The sequence below is a fragment of the Mandrillus leucophaeus genome, unplaced genomic scaffold (assembly GCF_000951045.1).
Source record: "Mandrillus leucophaeus isolate KB7577 unplaced genomic scaffold, Mleu.le_1.0 Scaffold140, whole genome shotgun sequence".
Lineage (NCBI taxonomy): Eukaryota > Metazoa > Chordata > Mammalia > Primates > Cercopithecidae > Mandrillus > Mandrillus leucophaeus.
The window spans coordinates 3607592-3628255 of record NW_012101366.1 but is presented as its reverse complement, the minus strand read 5'-3'; the positions used below and the strand labels follow the sequence as shown (position 1 = coordinate 3628255).

The 20664-nt window shown below is 38.2% G+C and overlaps 1 protein-coding gene across 1 annotated transcript in view; it reads right to left on the bottom strand.

The window, feature by feature from the left end:
* Positions 1 to 20664, bottom strand: part of ABCB5 (ATP-binding cassette, sub-family B (MDR/TAP), member 5) — a 127808-nt gene that overhangs the window by 22036 nt on the left and 85108 nt on the right. Inside the window, exons 20-22 of the mRNA XM_011973911.1 lie at positions 8209 to 8412; positions 4354 to 4454; positions 3042 to 3182 (exon numbers count right to left, since the gene is read on the bottom strand). Of these exons, the coding sequence (XP_011829301.1) occupies positions 3042 to 3182; positions 4354 to 4454; positions 8209 to 8412 (446 nt within the window). The remainder of the gene's footprint in view (positions 1 to 3041; positions 3183 to 4353; positions 4455 to 8208; positions 8413 to 20664) is intronic.

The window sequence follows — 20664 nt, the reverse complement described above, 5'->3', positions numbered from 1 at the left end:
GCTTTGCTTCAAAGAGAGCAGAGACATTGGAAATAGGCAGAAGGGGACTTATGGTCCTGGGAGACATTTCTTTTTCATATTATATATAAGTATATATATATACACACATATATATATATACTTTTTTTTTCCCCCCCTGAGATGGAGTCGTGCTCTGTTGCCCAGGCTACGGTGCAGTGGTGCGATCTCGGCTCACTGCAATGCAACCTCTGCTTCCTGAGTTGAAGCAATTCTCCTCCTTCAGCCTCTCAAGTAGATAGGATTACAGGCGCCCATCACCTCACCCAGCTAATTTTTGTAGTTTTTAGTAGAGACGGGGTTTCGCCATGTTTGCCAGGCTGGTCTTGAACTCTTCACCCCGTGATCCACCCACCTTGGCCTCCCAAAGTGTTGGGATTACAGGCATGAGCCACCATGCCTGGCCTTCTTATATTTTTTATAGGTGTGATTACAAAGCAAAGAAAGACTGGTGACAGAGAAATTGATGAAAAGAGATGAAAATTCTTCTGTGAGAATTTAGAAAATCATCAAACATCCTACATTACTATGAATATGTTTAATTGGCTTTCTTTCTACTAATACTCAAAACTAGTTATACAGAAGGAATGGTGACCTGGGGATTGAAGAAGGCTGCAGAAAGTTTAGAGCAACATGAAGAAAACATATTTTGAGTTTCAACTATTGGCTTGCAAACAAACTTTTGGAATACAACCAATTTTCAAAATTGGGAGTGCCTGGATTATATTAGAACAAAGGAAAAACTGGCTAATGGGGACTGGTGAGCTGAATAATTTATGTGTTTCAGATTTTGTTTCTTGTTAATCTACCTAAGTAATTAGTTTTATGTAATGAGAATGAAGTCCAAGGCTAAATATAATTGTGGTTTATATAAGTTCACACAGGCAATAGTGCACACTATTTTAGAGGCTAGGAGAACATAGGACAGGGAACTTGCAATTTCTGTTGAAATTTTATTTTAATTTTTTTGAGGCAGAGTCTAGCTCTGTCATCCAGGCTAGCTTGCAGTGGTGTGATCTCGGCTCATTGCAACCTCTGCCTCCTGGGGTCAAGTGATTCTCATGCGTCAGGCTTCCAAGTAGCTGGGATTACAGGCATGCACCACCATACACGGCTAATTTTTGTATTTTGACTACAGACAGGGTTTTATAGCATTGCCCAGGCTGGTCTTGAACTCCTGACCTTTGGTGATCCACCTGCCTTGGCCTCCCAAAGTGCTGGTATTACAGGCATGAGCCACCACTGGCCCTTCTCTTGAAATTTTAAATGCAGATATTCCATTTGCATATTCCATTTTATAAGGAAATCTGCTTCTAGGAAACTTCTAAGTGGCTTTGGTGTCAAGTAAGATTTAGGAATACTGGGTTGGTGAACTGTGGACTGTTTTCTCATCAGTGCCTAACACAGAAACTTCCTGGGACTTCACTTAATGCTTAATAAATAAATACATACATACATACATTTTCATGTGAATAGAAATGAAAAATTATTCCAGGTTATTCTGAAATTACTCAGGTTTAAATTACTTTTGGCCATTTCCTCAAGTTGAACCTATCCTGAAAATACAAATACGCCAACAATAAGGATATTCAAAGGAATGTCCTGAGACTTGGGAAACAAAACCCAAAGAGAAGTGCCCAGTGTGTTCTGCCAAATGGCAGCGTCCTTGGAACAGGTGTAATCTCCCAATTCGTTACTGTGAAGAGGCTGATACTTGCATGGATATGCATTTTTTGGTGGGCTTGTTAAAAATAATATAATGTTACTTTTTTGAGTCAAGTATTGTATGGATTTCTCTAGTTCTAAATGCTTAGCAATTACATTTATGATAGATTAGCAATATTTCTGATATTTTAGGCTCTCAGCTCAGAATTAATACTGAAAATTAATTTTTCTAATTTAGCAGTTGCATTAGATGTTCCTATAAAACAAATAAATTCATAACTATGTGACCAGAACTTCAAAATAGGAGCTCCAAACTAATGCTTTGGGAAGAAGTAGCCTCATGGGATACTTTGTTCAATTCCAAACGTGACATTTTTGAAGGGAAACACTCATTTGTATGTTTTGCTTCTGGATTATTTGCTTAGCAAAGAATTCAGCCTCACTAATTTACAGTCATACTTTAGAAAACCATCTCCACATTGAGAGTTTCATAATGTGTCACAAATGTCCTAAGGAATGAATGACAAGAAGGCACATTTTGCCCCTACACTCCCATGTTCTAGTAAACTGAAGCAGAGAGCAATTCATCTGGGAATTTAATTCAGATTTCATGCCTTATATCAGTATCAGTATTTTGCCAGTTATGCTGTACTTCTTATAGAGACTAAATAACAAAAACAGTTAGCTCAATTTAATCATTTCACAATGTTAGCATATATCAGAACATCCCACTGTACCCCATATATATACATGTACAATTATTGTCTGTCAATTAAAAATAAAATTCATCCCAATTACCTTGATTTGATCATTAAATATTATATGCATATATCACATGTACCCCTAAAATATGTATAACTATTATATATCAATACAAAATTTAAAAATATACGTATATTTAAAAAAATTCCAGCTTAACAAAAATTCAAGCATGCCTTTTCCACATATGTGATTTAAATGATAATTCACTATAAACTAGACATCTTTCTGGTAAATAAGTACTTGACCCCCTTACAAGGTTTATATATTTGTACAACTTATTAATTAATTAATTAATTTTGAGACAGAGTCTCACTTTGTTGCCCAGGCTGGAGTGCAGTGGAGTGATCTCAGCTCACTGCAGCCTCCATTTCCTGGGTTCAATCAATTCTCCTGCCTCAGCCTCCCGAGTAGCTGGGATTACAGGTGCCTGCCACCACACCCAGCTAATTTTTGTATTTTTAGTAGAGATGGGGTTTTCTTATGTTGGTCAGGCTGGTCTCGAACTCCTAACCTCAAGTTATCCACCTGCCTTGGCCTCCCAAAGTGTTGGAATTACAGGTGTGAGCCACCAGGTCCGGACTATTTCCACGACTTACATGAACATGCCCTCTGGGGTCATTCGTCCAGCTTGAATTAAATAGGCTCCAAATCGAAACCCTGCTGCATAGGCAAAATATATAAAGGCATGGCTGAATGCATAACAGCTTCCAATAATCTGTGCTTTCTTCGAGGTATGTCTGGAATGTACAAAATTTACCAAATAATAAGGCATGAATTACAGCAAGGTCAATTTAATAAATGTAGAATAATAAATAGAGAGAACTTTGAAATGTTACAATTTAGCAGAAAGGCATTTTTTGAATGATTAAAGAGAAAGTGATTTTTTTTTTATCTGAGAAATCTTTGAGAAAGACAGATAATATTATAATTCTTTTCTCTATAGTCATATACTCTCTAGTTCCGTGTAACAAATTTAACTTTACATACTGTTAAATGAATGGGCAAAGCCTGTGAAAGGATGGCTAGTGTAAGAGTTAGAGATTTGGTTTAGAAGTATTTAGAAGGATTTTCTAATTGTCTATTATAATCTTTCCTTCACAGAATAGAGGAAATTAAAGCGTGGTGCCAACTACAAGTATGAGTCCAAAACAGTACAAAGCTGTCTTTCTGATAAAGTAATATAAAAAGCATCACTAAGTCAATGTGATAAGGAGGACTAGTTTAAAATTAAAAGAGTAAGTGCATTTATTATGTATATATTCGTATTTAAAATGTAAACTATTTTAGGGATTTAGCGTAAAGGGCTGAGCTCTTTTCTCTTGCTCTGTCACCCAGGCTGGAGGTGGAGTGTAATGGTGTGATCTCAGCTCACTGCAACCTCTGCCTCCCAGGTTCAGGTGATTCTCCTGCCTCAGCCTCCGAGTAGCTGGGACTACAAGTGTGCACCACCACACCCGGCTAATTTTTGCATTTTTAGTAGAGATGGGCTTTCACCATGTTGCCCAGGATGGTTTCTAACTGTTGACCTCAAGTGATCTGCCCACCTCAGCCTCCCAAAGTGCTGGGATTACAGGCGTGAGACACAGCGCCCAGCCCACAATTTTATTTTCTTTCTTGCGTATGTTATTTCATTAATATTCTTTCAGGAAGATGAGACAAATGTGCATACTAAGTAACAGATAGTTAATGGTAATGTGAGAGGGCCTAAAATACTTATTCTAATTGCACTTGCCCTCAATTCCTCTTCTAGTTTCTCTTGGTGAAGTCATAGGAGAAATTATGACATGGCCGTTATTAGGAAAGACTCAAGAGCAAATGAATTAGCAGGCAAACCACTGGAGTCATTCAAGAGTACTGCCTTTACAGAACAAAATTAAGTTTTTGAAGTCAGCATGAATCTACAATCACCTGTGTTGAGTCTCAAGCATCTCTTCATACATTTGCTCGAAGGCTTTTTCCCTTGTTAATGACACTATAGTACGTATATTCTCCACAGCTTCAGTTGCTATCTTATAAAATAGGACAATACAATATAGAAATAAAATTAGTAATGGTGAATCTTTTCCCATTTGTGAATTCCAGTCACTCACACTGGAGACATATTAATTATATCAAGTCAGTAAGTTTTCCTGACAAGTATTGTTAGCTTCCTTTCCTCCCAGAAAGTAAGATAGAAAAATGACACTTTAGGATAATAAGCTTAAGGAAAATGTCTTATTGAGATTTAGTCTACTGATCTAAGTTTAGCCCCATTCAAGTTTTTACTGAATTTCAATTTCAATTTGTTCCATAGACAGAAGAATAAAACATTAGTGAGCATTATGTTCACATGCAAAGGAGCTTCCTACAAATTATGAAACAATTCAAGTAAAGAGAGCAGAGGTCGGGCACAATGGCTCATGACTGTAATCCCAGTACTTTGGGAGGCCAAGGTAGGCAGATTACTTGAGGCCAGGAGTTTGAGACCCAGCCTGGACAACATGGTGAAACCCTGTCTCTACTAAAAATACAAAAATTAACCAGGCATGATGGCACATGCCTGTAATCTCAGCTACTCAGGAGGCTGAGGCACAAGAATCACTTGAACCTGGGAGGCGGAAGTTGCAGTGAGCTGAGATCATGCCACTGCACTCCAGCCTGGGCAACAGAGTAAGACTTCTGTGTCTCAAAAAGATAGCAGAGATAATCACATAATTATCTTATTCTAGCAAAGAATTAAAAACAGCAACCTAAAAGGACTCAGGAACATTACAGGAAAGTAACATGGCATGTGGTTATAAAATTCTTTATGAGATAAAGTCATTTCTCATATTGGTGTCTGTGAATGTGAAAAGGCATTTAATTCAAATGTGATGAATACTTCTCCATATTTATGTAGTTTATAAAGAGAATGCATAATTACATGGGATTCAAAATGGAAGAGAGTTTTGGTTTAGAATAGCTTTTCGGACATGAGAACATGTGTTGGCCTCAAAGAGAAACTTCCTGTTTTCACATTCTATTTCCAGATTGGCAGAGTGGACTGTGGGACAGAAAAGACCAGGTAGACACTTGGCCTTCTCTGAGGATGAACTTGGGTTGCAGGAGGGAGCTAGATTTCTGGACTGTGGTGAGGACACAAGGATTCTGCTCCCAAGTTTGATGTTGGTTTTTTAAAAATTCTCATTAATTTAAAAATGGACTCAAAGAAACCTCCATTTGCAACGTTCTGCAGTATGTGAAGAAAATGGATAAGAATGCTGAAAACTTGTTTGAGGATAAACAAAAGGAATGAGCATAAAACAAATTTGTGACAATTTTTCACAATGGAGACAGGATGAATATTATTACAGACCCTTAGAAAATAGTCATTAAAAAAACTAAAAACTAATTAAGCTATTCAAAGTCTTCTTCTTCTTTTTTTTTAAATCTTTTGAGATGGAGTCTCGCTCTGTTGCCCAGGCTGGAGTGCAGCGGTCCGATCTTGGCTCCCTGCAACCTCTGCCTCCTGGTTCAAGAGATTCTCCTGCCTCAGCCTCCTGAGTAGCTGGGATTGCAGGCGTGTGCCACTATGCCTAGCTAATATTTTTATTTTTAGTAGAGACGAGGTTTCACCATGTTGGTCACGCTGGTCTTGAACTTCTGACCTTGTGATCCACCTGCCTCAGCCTCCCAAAGTGTTGGGATTACAGGCGTAAGCCACCACACCCCGCCCATTCAAAGTCTTAAAAACTAAACATTTGATAATTTGTCCAAATCTACACATGCAACTGAAGAAGGATCGATACATTTTATTAGTCTATGTTCTAAATTGATGTTTGGTAAATTGACTTATTAAAAGCCACAGGAAAATGCCTCCAATTACCTATTTGATTAGAGTTGTTTGTTGTATAGTTTGAGGTTGCTCTAATGATACATAAAGGAAAAGTCAAAGGGTACATATAGAACGAAAGCTCATGACATAAAAAATAAGATGAGGAAAACAATTAATTAGGCCTCATTAATTTAGAAATTGTATACATTATTGCAATGTTTAAATTAGACAAGGAGGTCTAAACAACTGTTTACTGTCTCTGAGGCGAATATTTGCTAGGTAGTTCAGACTATACAGCACAAGCAAACAATCTAAGGGTTCTTATCTTGTGCAAGAAAGGTGGAAAGGTCTAAGGCTCAGGCAAATGAGATTACAGTGAGTCATGTCTTTGGCATTCCTATTCATGAATATGTATGATATTTATGCTATGCCAATTGTGACACATTCACTGTGATACAGACTGTAAAGGATATTAACATCATTTTGCTATTCAGAGGATGTACACCAGTGTAGCCAAGAGCTCTGAAACAGTATCAGGAGAGGAACACCTTTTTCTTTCTTTCTTTTTTTTTTTTTTTTTTGAGACAGAGCCGTGCTCTGTCGCCCAGGTTGGAGTGCAGTGGTGCAATCTCGGCTCACTGCAACCTCCTCCTTCTGGGTTCAAGTGATTCTCCTGCCTCAGCCTCCCAAGTAGCTGGGATTACAGGCAGGTGCCACCATGCCAGGCTAACAGTAGAGACGGGGTTTCATTATGTTGGCCAGGCTGGTTTCAAACTCCTGACCTCAAGAGATCCGCCCGTCTTGGCTCCCAAAGTTCTGGGATTACGGGTGTGAGGAACATCTTAAAGACCTGGATGTAGAGTTAACAGAAGACTCCTTGTTTACAACGATTCAGCTGCTAAAGGGCTGTCATGAAAAGCAGATTTTGGACCTCTACCAAGATGAAAGCCAAGAAGAGTAAGATAGAAGTCCAACAACAAATAAATAAATAAGACAAGAAATAAAGAAAGAAAAGGAAAAGAACTGCCTACCACCCAAGACTATCCAAGCACAGGCAGCCTGGGAAAGGAATGTACTGCCTGCCACTGGAGGAATAGGTGGTAGGAGATGGCGATGGACATTTGACAGGGATGTTGTGCAAGGGTCTTCTACTTCAGGTTAATGGTTGGGTCAGATGATGTCTCTTTCAATTCTTAGGTGTTATGATACCACAATAATGTTTCCCTCAGTCTCCAATATAACATTCATATGAATATGGTTGATCCTAAGAAGCTTAAATACCTGTATGTCTTGGTATTTTCCAAATGATTAAATAAATTGTTCATTTATTGGTCCTCTCTCTAAAGCCTTGTTTTATATGTTATCAATATTGGTGCGTTGCCTTGCATTCAGTAACTGCTGAATTGCCTGTTTGTTTTGAAAAATAAAATATGCAGAAAAATTGCTCAAGAAAATTTGATTATTCAATGACTAGAAAATGGGGAATGATGATGTTGGAAAACTTCCCCAGTAATAATGGCTGACATTAGTAAGTGCTTACTGTCTTCCGGACACTATTCTAAGTATTTTGCATATAATAATATTGTGTTTTATGCAATATTCACAAAAACTTGTAAGTGAATACTCTTATTATTCCCACTTTGCAGATGAGAAACCTGAAGTCTACAAAGGGTTGACATAGCTTGCTCATATCACATATTCGTTAGGATAGAATCTGGATTCTAACTCAGCTAATTAGACTCCAGAGCCTGTGCTCTAAATCATGTACCCTATTGCTATAACATATCTACCTTCTACCCTAAATTGGTCTGTATGCATTTCTCTGTGAATACATATCACTTTACAGATCCCTAAGAGATGAAGTTAATAGATCATAAGGATGGTTAACATATCATATAGTTAACATATCATAAAGTTCTGACTGTTTTTCTCTTTAAATGTTTCGATGGTGATAACAGTCTTCATTTTACCTTTCCAGCATGCTTAAGTTCTTGCTTATCTTTGTTGGCAAATCCAGTCATTGCTGCGGTTTCAATCATTCCTGTCACGGCAAGTATTGGAGCAATACTCAGAATCAGGAGTGTCATCTCCCATCCATATAGAAAAGAAATGATAACTGAAAGTCCCATGTTAGTTGCATTTTGTGTCAAGACGCCAATCCTGGAACCTGTTGCCTATAATCAGATATATTTTGGGGGAAAAAACTCAATTAACTTTACATTTACAAGGATTCCTATTATAGTTCCTGGCAAAACAAGGTAGACTTTTTTAAAAAAGAATTTATACTTAAATTTATACCTTGAATTTATACTTTGAGATTAAATAAGATACATATTTTTATTTATTTACTTATGGAGTCCCACTCTGTCACCCAGGCTGGAGTGCAGGGGTGCAATCGCGGCTTACTGCAACCTCTGACTCCCGGGTTCAAGCGATTCTCTTGCCTCAGCCTCAGGAGCAGCTGGGACCCACCACCAAGCCCGGCTAATATTTTTGTATTTTTAGTAGAGATGGGGTTTCGCCATGTTGGCCAGGCTGGTCTCAAACTCCTGACCTCAGGTGATCTGCCTGCCTCAAAATGCCCTAAACTAAGGAAATATACTTTATTTTCGTGTCTTGATGTCCAATATTGAGATGTCCAAATGAACTGGATTTTAGTTTAGGGGAACACCATAGAAGACTGTATAGAAGCATGATAGGAACAGACAATCTGAAATCAAATACCACCTCCTTAAAGAGAGACTTGTATGTTGCTCTGAGACGTTTCCTTAAATAGTTTAGCAGGATTTTATAGCCCAGTGCAAGTTGAGTGTGTTGAAAGCTGAAGTTACAGGATTTCCTTTGTCTTCTCAGTGATAGATACATATCCACACTCTTCTTGTTTCCTTACACCCAAACACCCAGCAATAATAAAACAACTTACTTGTGCATACACATAGATACCTATACCCTGACACCTCTTCAACACTAACTTACAGATAAGTTCTTGGTAATAAAGCTGATGTTTGAAAAATGACAGAATCATAGTTACTATTACAAAAAACTAAAGAAAGAGTCTATCTTTAGTTAAGCATTTTTTACTATTTCCTATTTATAAAGTTGTAATCACATTTGCTAGGAATTTTCTAGAAAATCAATATTTTAATAAATAATAGCATTAAAGTACCAGTTTTACATACATGCGTAACCAACATGTACTTAAAATTTAAGTATTTGAAAAAGATAGCTTGAGTTATGCATATAAATTCTTTTAGAAGGTTTTACATATTCTATTTCATGGAGAGTAAAAAGGGAAAGAATGCCATACTTTAGCTTAGGTATTCACCGCAATAGAATCTAACTCACCTTAAAAAACGTTCTAAAGTGAATTATTAACTTCTATTTGAATGGAAAAAATTTGCATTATGAACTGTAAAAATGAGATTTTTGTATATTTTTTGTACATTTACCTTTCACACAAATTATCTCTTTCTGTTGGTGAAGATAGTATAATCATGCAAGGAATAGCTCATGCCGTCTGACTCAGTGCTTTTGGGAGCATGAAGCTTTGTGTTGGAGAGGCAAGAGTTGCTATGGAAAGGAAACCAACATGGACAGGAAACAGTAGGGCAGAAGGGAAGACACACTAAAAGCAGGCCAAAATAGGATAAAGGCCCAACTTTAGGCACTAAGTAAGCACTTTACCTTTACCATCTTATTTAATCTCATAACAATGCAAAGAGATGGATACTATCACTAGTACTGTACAATAGATGAGGAAACAAAAGTAGTAAGACAAAATAACTGCTATATGCTTGTAACCGGAGGATAAAAAAACTCTTTGTTCCCTGAATCACTTGGGATTAAGTGGCTGGCCTGATATGCTATCATTTCTGCATACTTAGAGATGGTGTTTCATAAACAAGAACATTCTCTCTCTTATCCAAAATACCATGATCAAAATCAGGAAATTACATAACTATCATTTAATGCTTAGACTTCCTTCAAGTTTTATCAATTGTCTCAATAATGCATTTTATAGTGAAAGGATATCTACATTGGAATCACACATTTCATGTAGGTGTCACACCTCTTTAGTCTCCTTTAGTATGGAATAGTTCTTCATTCTTAACTTGATGTTCATGACATTGACTTTTTTGAAGATCGCAAGCCAGGTATCTGGCAGAATATTTCTCAGTTTTAGCTTATCTGATATTTCCTCACAATTAGATTCAAATTATGCGTCTTTGGTAAGAATCTTAGAGAAGTAATGCTGTGTTCTTCTCATTGCATCCTATCAAGTGGCATGCAATTTTGATTGGTCCTATTTAAGGCACTGTGCACTTGTATAATTAATTAAGATGCTTTCTTCCAGGCTTCTCCACTATGAAGTTGTTCTTTCTCCCTTTGCAATTAATAAATGTTTTGAGGCACTTTGAAGCTATGTCAAAATCCAATTTCTCATCAAACTTTCGATTTCTTTATTGCAGTATGAACTAATGACTTTTAAATTTCTTCAGTGGTTTGTAACCTGTTACTATAATCATTTATTTTGACTCAGATTATCCCACGTGTGGCCAGTGGAAGTCCCATCAAGTTGGCTTTGTCCTTTGACATATCCCTATCAGTTTTGGAATATGTTCTTACTTTCTGACACAAAATGATTTTCCAGTTTCATTTGGTACTGTCTCTGCCCTACTTCTGGAATTAGTCATTTCTCCAAATATCCCTAGGTTCTTTTAGTGGAGAATTTTATTTAGCAGTCAAGATATGGTGCTAGTTGTACTCATTATTACTGGAATGTCAGTGGCCAAACTAGAGAATGTGTGTGTGTGTATTGATAGATACATGCACACATTTACATCTATATTTGTTTCTCTATATTTCTTGAAACTCATGAGTCATATCAATACCTCCAATTCCAAGTCAACATTGTAAGTTTATTTCCAGTTTTCTCCTTTTCCATATTTGTTATCCCTCTCTTCACAAGGGAGAGAACTGGCTCCCATTGTCTTTAATAGATTGATTTATGTGATTAATCTCTCTGTGGGTAACACATCTGCTGTCATGTCTCCTGCCTCTTCCCTGCATGGACACCCTCCTCACCCTGCTCTGGCTCTGCTTCCCTGCATTAGGCTGCCACCACACTGGGTGTCATAATATCAGGGCTGCAAACCCCAGCCCTACCCCTTCCCCTAAACTGACGGAAGGCCAGCACTCTTAGTCACTCTATCATAGTAGTGATGAGTTGAATGATTAAGGATATTCATTAAAGTGTGTACTTTGGATAAGGTTTCTCTGATCCCATTTTTGCACACTATAAATTGGTTTCACTCAGTAAAGATCTAAGAGGCAATATCAAGAGAGGAAAGGAGTTGGAAACATCATATTATGAGGTAAAATAAATTTTTAAAATAATTTCAAATATGTAGAATTATCTTTATAATTTTTATAAGAACTACACATCTTATGGATCATCTTTCAGTGGGATGTATGATACTTAAGCAATAAGCTGAAACATTAAGTTCTTTAGTGTTAGGATTAAAAAATGAGGGCCCCTGTTTACCTGGAAAGACAGGTAGAATCGACCACACTTTGAATTATATTTTTTTGTTCTGATCATGAAAACAGGATCATTAGAAAAAGTTTAGATAAAGTTAAAATCTACACGCTTCTAGACATAAATACTTATACACATTCAGATTCGGTTTATTATCTGCATGCAGTTTTATATTCTGATTTAATCCTTGTACATTATACTGCAATCATTAAATATTCTCCAAAAATATTTGGGTTGCCTTCAATTTTTCATTATTAAAAATGAAGATGTAATGAACATCTTTACAAAAAATCTTTGTTCTCCTTTAAAAATGGCCTGCTGTTAAATTTCTAACTGGAATTACACCTTAAAAGGTGTAATTCTCCCAAATTGAAGGGACTTCCATTGGCTACATCTGGGATAATTTGAGTCAAAATAAATGATTGTAGTAACAGGTTATAAACCACTGAAGAAATTTCAAAAGGTGTATATACTCTTAAATTCTTGATGGGTATTGCCAAATTGCTTCCCTAAAAGATTACATCAATTTTCACCAAACTATCAAAAAATTGGCATTTTCATTAAAAAATAACAGTAACAAATCCTCCCTCCCTCCAGGGCTCTGCCTAATTCCGAAAATCTTTGTGGTTTCAGTTTCAGGCCTGTATCTGGTGATGACTGAAACATTTTCCAATTTTTCACTAAAATATCTAAGAAAAGTTCAAAAACGTAAAAACACAACAGCAAACACTCAAAAAATTATGAAATACTGAAAACTAAGATGGACAGATAGCCTGGTTAAGTGTTTAAGGGTATGATACACTAACTCTAAGAACTATGGGCTGGGAGGCCGAGGCTGGCGGATCACGGGGTCAGGAGATTGAGACCACCCTGGCGAACACGGTGAAACCCCGTCTCTACTAAAAATACAAAAGAATTAGCCGGGCGCCTGTAGTCCCAGCTACTCCGAGGCTGAGGCAGGAGAATAGCGTGAGCCCGGGGGGCGGAGCTTGCAATGAGCGGAGATGGCGCCACTGCACACCAGCCTGGATGACACAGCGAGACTGCGTCTCAAAGAAGAAAAAAAGAAAAAAAAGAACCATGGGCCTAAATGGGGATTCCATTTGGCACATAATGCTGACTTACACTTCATCCCCTGGAAGTTTAAGGATAAAAGAGATAAATGGTGATGTATGTTATAGACTAAATTTGTCCCCCCGCCCCCGCCGCCATTTATATATTTAGGTCTAACCTCCAGTTCCTCAGAATGTTACTGTATTTGGGCCCGGCGCGGTGGCTCAGGCCTGTAACCCCAGCACTTTGGAAGGCGGAGGCGGGTGGGTCACGAGGTCAGGAGATCAAGACCATCCTAGCTAACATGGTGAAACCCGTTTCTACTAAAAAATATACAAAAAATTTAGCCAGGCGTGGTGGCGGACGCCTGTAGTCCCAGCTACTCGGGAGGTTGAGGCAGAAGAATGGCGTGAACCCGGGAGGTGGAGCTTGCAGTGAGCCAAGATCGTGCTACTGCACTCCAGCCTGGGCAACAGAGCCAGACTCCATCTCAAAAAAAAAAAAAAAAAAAGGAAATCTGGACACAGCAGACATTGCACACAGAGAGAAGGTCACGTGAGGACGCAGACAGAAGACAGCCAACTATAAGCCAAGGCCCTCGGAGTGAAACCCAATCATGCCGACATCTTGCTCTTGGGCTTCTAGTTTCCAGAACTGTAAGGAAATGAATGTCTGTTGTTGCAGCCCCCTAGTCTGTGGTCCTTTGTTATGAAAGCCCTAGCTGACTAATACACTGTCCTTGCTCCTCTGCCTCCCACCCCCACCTTAGGGTCATATGGACTAGACAATGGGTGAGATGCTGTGGACCTTAAGTTCTTGGCGTTGTGGGAGGCCTTCTATGTCTTTCCATAAATACTAAATGCTCCTGGTGCGGGGTCATCTCAAGCTCCAGATAGGAGGACCAGTCTGGAGTGTGGCGTTCAGTTCAGGGACGTGCTCCTAAGCCTGGGCCTTGTCGGTAGATGTGTGGCCATCTAAGCCTTGGGACTGGAGGAGATCGCTGGGGAATTGAATAGATGGCAAAAGGAGATTCCCTGAGGCGCGCTGGGGTTCACCACTCTTTAGAATTCCCAAAGAAAAGCTGTATTTGTAATAGGCTGTAGGGTTCAGGCTTCACCCACTTTGCTTTTCCGAATGAGCCCCTAGATGGTCCAGTTTCTCTTCTAGGGAAATGACAAGGCTCCCGTTTTCAAATTTTGTTGCTTTTCCTTACCGTAAAGCTGACCTTAAGAATAACTTTTCCTCTTTTCCAGGCCCATTCCTCTCCCTACTATGGTCTTTTGAATTGAATACATGTCTCCACAATTCATCTTTAGTGTTTATTAATGCATATAAGTGTATCCATGAAAACCATATGGTAATGCTTTTGTGTTTATCCCTTAAAATGTCCATCCACTAAAGTACTGTGTTTAAAATCAGGGGTACAATAAAGAAATATTGGTCTTTGCCCTTGGTTACTGGAAAGTGCTCCTAAAAAAATACTAAATGCTCCTATAGCTACATACAATTTATATATATTGCGATGTGCAATCATTGGAGCTATTTTTTAAAACTATAATTATGTTTTGTTGAGAATAAGGTATTCATTGCTCTTTAAATATAAAATTTGTTTTATCTAAATATTACCAAGAATTATTGTCATCAATTACTTGATAGGGGGTTATATTTTGTAGGCCTTGATACATGTATTAATTTCCACTTGGTAGTTTCTTTTAATATTTTGAAGGCAATGATTTTTAATTTTTTGGATTTCAATTCTTGGCACAGTACCTATATTGTCAAAAGGATAAATCATATCCACTGGGGCATTATTCTTTTCTGTTTGGATATTTCCTATTAGGTAAGCATAATATAGTTCCTGATTCCTCATTACCGTCTGTTGTTTGTGTTCTATTAACTTCAAAGATTATAGCTCACCTGGGTGCGGTGGCTCACGCCTGTAATCTCAGCACTTTGGGAGGCCGAGGTGGGAGGATCACCTGAGGTCAGGAGTTTGATACCAGCCTGACCAACATGGTGAAACCCCGTCTCTACTAAAAATACAAAATTAGCCGGGCGTGGTGGTGGGCGCCTGTAGTCCCAGCTACTTGAGAGGCTGAGGCAGGAAAATTGCTTGAACCCGGGAGGTGGAGGTTGCAGTGGGACGAGATAGTGCCACTGCACTCCAGCCTAGGTGGCAGAGTGAGACTCTGTCTCAAAAAAAAAAAAAAAAAAAAAGTTACAGCTCTAGGCTGGGGGCGGTGGCTCATACCTATAATCCAGCACTTTGGGAGGCCCAGGTGAGAGGTTCACTTGAGCCCGGGAGTTCAAGACCAGCCTGGGCAACCAAGCAAGACTCTGTCTCTACATAAAAATGAAAAAATTAGCCAGGCACAGTGGTGTGCACTTGTAGTTCCAGCTACTTGGGAGGCTGAGGCGGTAGCATGCCTTCAGCCCAAGAGTTCAAGGTTGCAGTGAGCTAGGATCATGCCACTGCACTCTAGCTTGGGTGACAGAGTGAGACCCTGTTTCTCACACACACACACACACACACACACACACACAGACACAAGCATACACACACGCACACACACTTAAACCATGCATTCCAGCTCTAGACATTAAAGTAAAAGGAAATAGAGTAAGGAGTAGAGGCCGTGCACAGCGGCTCACACCTGTAATCCTAGCACTTTGGGAGGCTGAGGCAGGTGGATCACCTGAGGTCAGGAGTTCAAAACCAGCCTGGCCAACATGGTGAAACTCCATCTATACGAAAAATAAAAAAAAATTAACTGGGCGTGATGGCAGGTGCCTGTAATCCAGCAACTTAAGAGGCTGAGGCAGGAGAATTGCCTGAATCTGGGAGGTGGAGGTTGCAGTGAGGTGAAATCATGCCACTGCACTCCAGCTTGGGCAACAGAACAAGACTCTGTCTCAAAATAAATAAATAAAAGGAGTAGACAATAAGAAAAGTAAAGACAAAAAGCTTGCTGAGCATTGTAGTTTTCATGCATAAACTCGAGTAGTGTATTAGGGAAAGAAGTAGAAATACTTTACAGAGCCATACTATACAAATATTTGTCACTTAAAGTTTGTCTAAGGACTATACACACCAACCTAATTTCTAAAAATATCCAAGAGTGAACTTGACAGATTTTTGATGAGACAGCGTTCTCTATTTGAGTTTTTTGTTTGGGACACAAGAACTTTCTATGAAGTGGCTTGTTCTTGCATATCTTTGCTTGCTTAATAAACTTGGGTTTTCCATTCTTGTGTTAATCTGCTTCTGGAAAATAGAATTATATCCTTTCTATAGTTCATTTTAGTTTAAATTACCACAAACTTATTGAAATGTTCAGTCAGTGCAACCGAGAACAAGCCACAAACCCTGCTTTTTGGTGGTGGTGGCACAATGAGAAAGATCTGAATATATTTCTTCTGATCCAAGAAGAATAAACAGAAAATAAGAGACTCTTGGCCTTGAGAACTACTACAAGGACTGAAGGAAAATGGAATGTGGTCTTAAAGACCCAGAAAAATAGTGTACCTCTGGAAAGAATTTAAAACTGGAATCAGAAGAAATTTAAGTAAACTTCTTAGATTCTTTAACTAGAAGCACAAAAATACAGTTTTTTTGAAATTAAGAACAAAATGTCTTGTTTAAGTAATTCTTCAGATAACAATTATTTATGGAGTGTCTACTATGTCTTAGGTACTATGCTAGATGTGGGGAATATCACTTTGATAAGAAAATTATAAAAGGAAGGAAACTCAGTGTGGAATTATAGAAATAAGAATTCCATATGGTAGAATTTCTGCTTCTGGCCAAGACGGAGTAACAAGGATTTATCCTCTCATCTAAAACCAAACAAAAAATAGACATAATACATGAACCAGTGTTTTTCAAGACACTGAGCATAAGGCAACCAAGGGCAGAGGTGGCAAACAAACAAGATGACCCCTGTGGTTGCTCTGGCTTACTCCCTTGGAAGAGTTTCCAGGTGGCAGTGCAAAGAGCCCAACAGACTCTGAGTTGAGTAGACAAAGGTGAGAATCTCAGGAATCTAAGTCAGCTAGAGTTTGCAGCAAAGAATACTAGAGAAGAGAGAGAGTCACAGAATGATAAATCTAAATATCTGCAGAGGGTCCTTCTTGAGTATTCAGCTGAACAGCGCATACGTGTCAGGACTGGGATTAGTGCCTGGTAACAGCAGCCAGACTGGAAAACCTTCTGAGTCACAGGGCATTAGGTAGAGTATGTGGAAAGGTTTTGCCTTTGTAGTAGGCTCCAGTCCTGCTTGACAAACCTTAAAACCAAGACCCAAAAAGATCAAACTATTCTCAGGTAACTTAACTGTATCCCACAACAAAACCCAAGAATATTTATAGAAATATAAAAATATCCAGCACCAAAAATTTTAAATTCACAGTGTTTAGCATATAGTCAGAAATTGACAGGGGGCTGGGCATGGTGGCTAACACCTGTAATCCCAGCACTTTGGGAGGCTAAGGTGGGAGGATCGCTTGAACTCAGGAGTTCAAGACCAGCCTGGACAACAAAGTGAGACCCTGTCTCTATAAAAATAAAAAAATTAGCTGAGTGTGGTGCCATGTACCTCTCATTCTAGCCGCATGGAAAGCTGAGGCAGGAGGATTGCTTGAGCCTGCTCCCAAGTCAAGGCTACAGTGAACTGTGTTCATGCCACTGCACTTGAGCCTGGGTAACAGAATGAGATCCTGTCTGGAAAAAAAAAAAAAAAAAAAAATTCCCAGGTATGCAAAGTAGCAAAATAAGACCTATGATAAGGATAAAAATGAATCCATGGACACCAACCCATTATTGACAAAATGTTAGATATACCACATGATCTCACTTATATGTATAATTTTAAAAAGCCAAACTCATACAGACAGAGAGTAAAATCATGGTTTCTAGGAGGTGGGGATTCAGGGGGTTGAAAAGATGTTGGTAAAAGGATACACAATTTCAATTAGGAGGAGTAAGTTTAAGAGATCTATTGTGTATCATGGTAACTATAATTAATAATAATATATTGTAAACTTGAAAATTACCAAGAAAATAGATTTTAAGTGTTCTCACCACATAAAAAATAAGTATGTGAAATAATACATATGTTAAATAGCTTAATTTATCCATTTCATAATGACTACATATATAAAACATCATTTTTATACCCTAAATATATAAAACTTTTACTTATCAATTTAAAAAGCTACTACCTATATATATTACATCTTAGAGTAGTTAAGAGATAAGGAAGATATAAAAAAGATCCATATTAAAATTCTAAAAATAAAAATATAATGTCTGAGATGAAAAATATATATGATAGAATCAATAGAAGATTAAATATTGAAGAAGAAAAGATCATTGGTTTTGAAGACATAGCAATAGAAACTATTCAAAATAAATGCAGAAAAAAAATGAACCAAGCATTGGTGAGCTGTGGTAAAACTTCAGGCAGCCTAATATATGTAGAATTAGAGTCCTTGAAGGAGAGGTGAGACTAGAAAGACAGAAAAAAATACTTGGATAAATAATGGTCAATATATTTTTTAAATTTGGTGAAAACTATATGCCCATAAATCTAAGAATTTAATTGAACTTCAAGCATAAGAAATAAGTAGGAAGCTATATCAAAACCCATCACAATCACATTTCAAAGTCAGTGATAAAGAGAGCATGTTAAAAGCAAAGGAAGAAATATCCATTATGTTCAGAGGAAAAAAGATAAGGATAACAACAAATTCTTCATTGAAAAAAATCAAGCTAGAAGACAGTAGAGCGATATCTTTTTTTTTTTTTTTGGATGGCATCTTGCTCTGTCACCCAGGCTGGAGTGGGACTACAGGTGCCTGCCACCATGCCTGGCTAATTTTTTGCATTTTTTAGTAGACATGGGGTTTCACTGTGTTAGCCAGGATGGTCTCGATCTCCTGACCTAGTGGTCTGCCTGCCTCGCCCTCCCAAAGTGCTGGGATTACAGGCGTGAGCCACCGTGCCCAGCTGAGCAATATCTTTAATCTACTAAAAGAAAGAAAGAAAGAGAAAAACTGGGTTGGGTGCCGTGGCTCACACCCATAATCCCAGCACTTTAGGCGGCTGAGGCAGGCAGCTTACTTGAGCCCAGGAGTTCGAGACTAGCTTGAGCAACATGGTGAAACCCTGTATCTACAAAAAATTAACTGGACATGGTGGCATATGCCCATAGTCACAGCTACTCAGGAGGCTGAAGTGGGAGGATCACCTGAGCCTGGGAGGTCAAGGCTGCAATGAGTAGTGATCACACCACGGAACTCCAGCCTGGGTAACAGAGTGAGACCATGTCTCAGAGAAAAAGAGATAGAGAGAGAGAGAGAGAGAGAGAGGATGAAAAGAAAAAACTGTATTTCAAAAAATTAAGGTGAAATAAAGACTTTTCAGGCATAAGAAACTTGAAATAATTAGTCATTATCAAGCTTACTCTATAAGAAAGGTGAAAAAAAGAACTAGATACAGAAGGAAAATGATACCAATGGAAATAGGTACCTAGAATAAGGAATGAAGAGACCAGAAATGTTAGCTACATGAGTAAATATATAGGACTTCACATATTTATTTAAAATTCTTTAATAAAGGATGAGTTTTTTGTTTTTGTTTTTTAATTTTTTTATTTTACTTTAGGTTCTAGGGTACATGTGCACAACGTGCAGGTTTGTTACATATGTATACATGAGCCATATTGGTGTGCTGCACCCATCAACTCGTCAGCACCCATCAACTCGTCATTTACATCAGGTATAACTCCCAATGCCATCCCTGCCCCCAAGATGATTGTTAAGCAAAACTAATTACAATGTAGTATGGGTTTATTACATATTTAGAAGGAGACTATATGACAACAATAGCAAAAGAGTTGGAGGGGAAACTGGAAGTACTGCACTATTTTAAGTTTCTTACACTGTAAGTTGACATCGTATTGCTTGAAGGTAGACTGTGATAAGTTAAAGATGGGTACTATAAAACCTAAAGTAACCACTAGAATACCAAAACAAAACATTATACTTAGCAGTATCACTTTCCTTACTCCTCCAAAAAGAGATGAAATAGAATACTAAAAAATTTTAATCCAAAAGAAGGCAGAAAAATAGGAAAACCATGCAAAGAACATACGGAATAAAGAGCAAATCGCAAAATGAGAGATTTAAACCTAATAATATTGATAACCACATTAAATGAAAATGGTCTCAATATCCTATTCAGATATTCAAAGAGACCTGTATGCTGCCTATGAGAATCACACTCTAAATACAGACACACAAATGGAATAAAAGTACAAGGGCACGGTTCATATGGATTTCTTCTTTTGTAAAATGCTACTTGAAGTTCTTTTGTGGATTTTTTATTGCATGGGTTGACAAACTATAGATTATAGGCCAAATCTGACCCTCTATCTGCTTTTATATTGTCCATAAGGTAAGAATGTTCTGTATATTTTTTTAATGGTTAGGAAAAAATCAAGAGAAGAATAATACTTTGCATCATGTTAAAGTGGTATGCAATTCAAATTTCAGTGTCTATAAATAAAGTTTTATTGGAACATAGACATGCCCTTTTGTTTACCTTTTTTTTTTTGAGATGGAGTTTCACTCTTGTTGCCCAGGCTGGAGTGCAATGGCATGATCTCAGCTCACTGCAACCTCCGCCTCCCAGGTTCAAGCGATTCTCCTGCCTCAGCCTCCCTAGTAGCTGGGATTGTAACAGGCATGCGCCACCACGCCCAGCTAATTTTGTATTTTTAGTAGAGATGGGGTTTCTCCATGTTGGTCAGGCTGGTCTCGAATTCCCGACCTC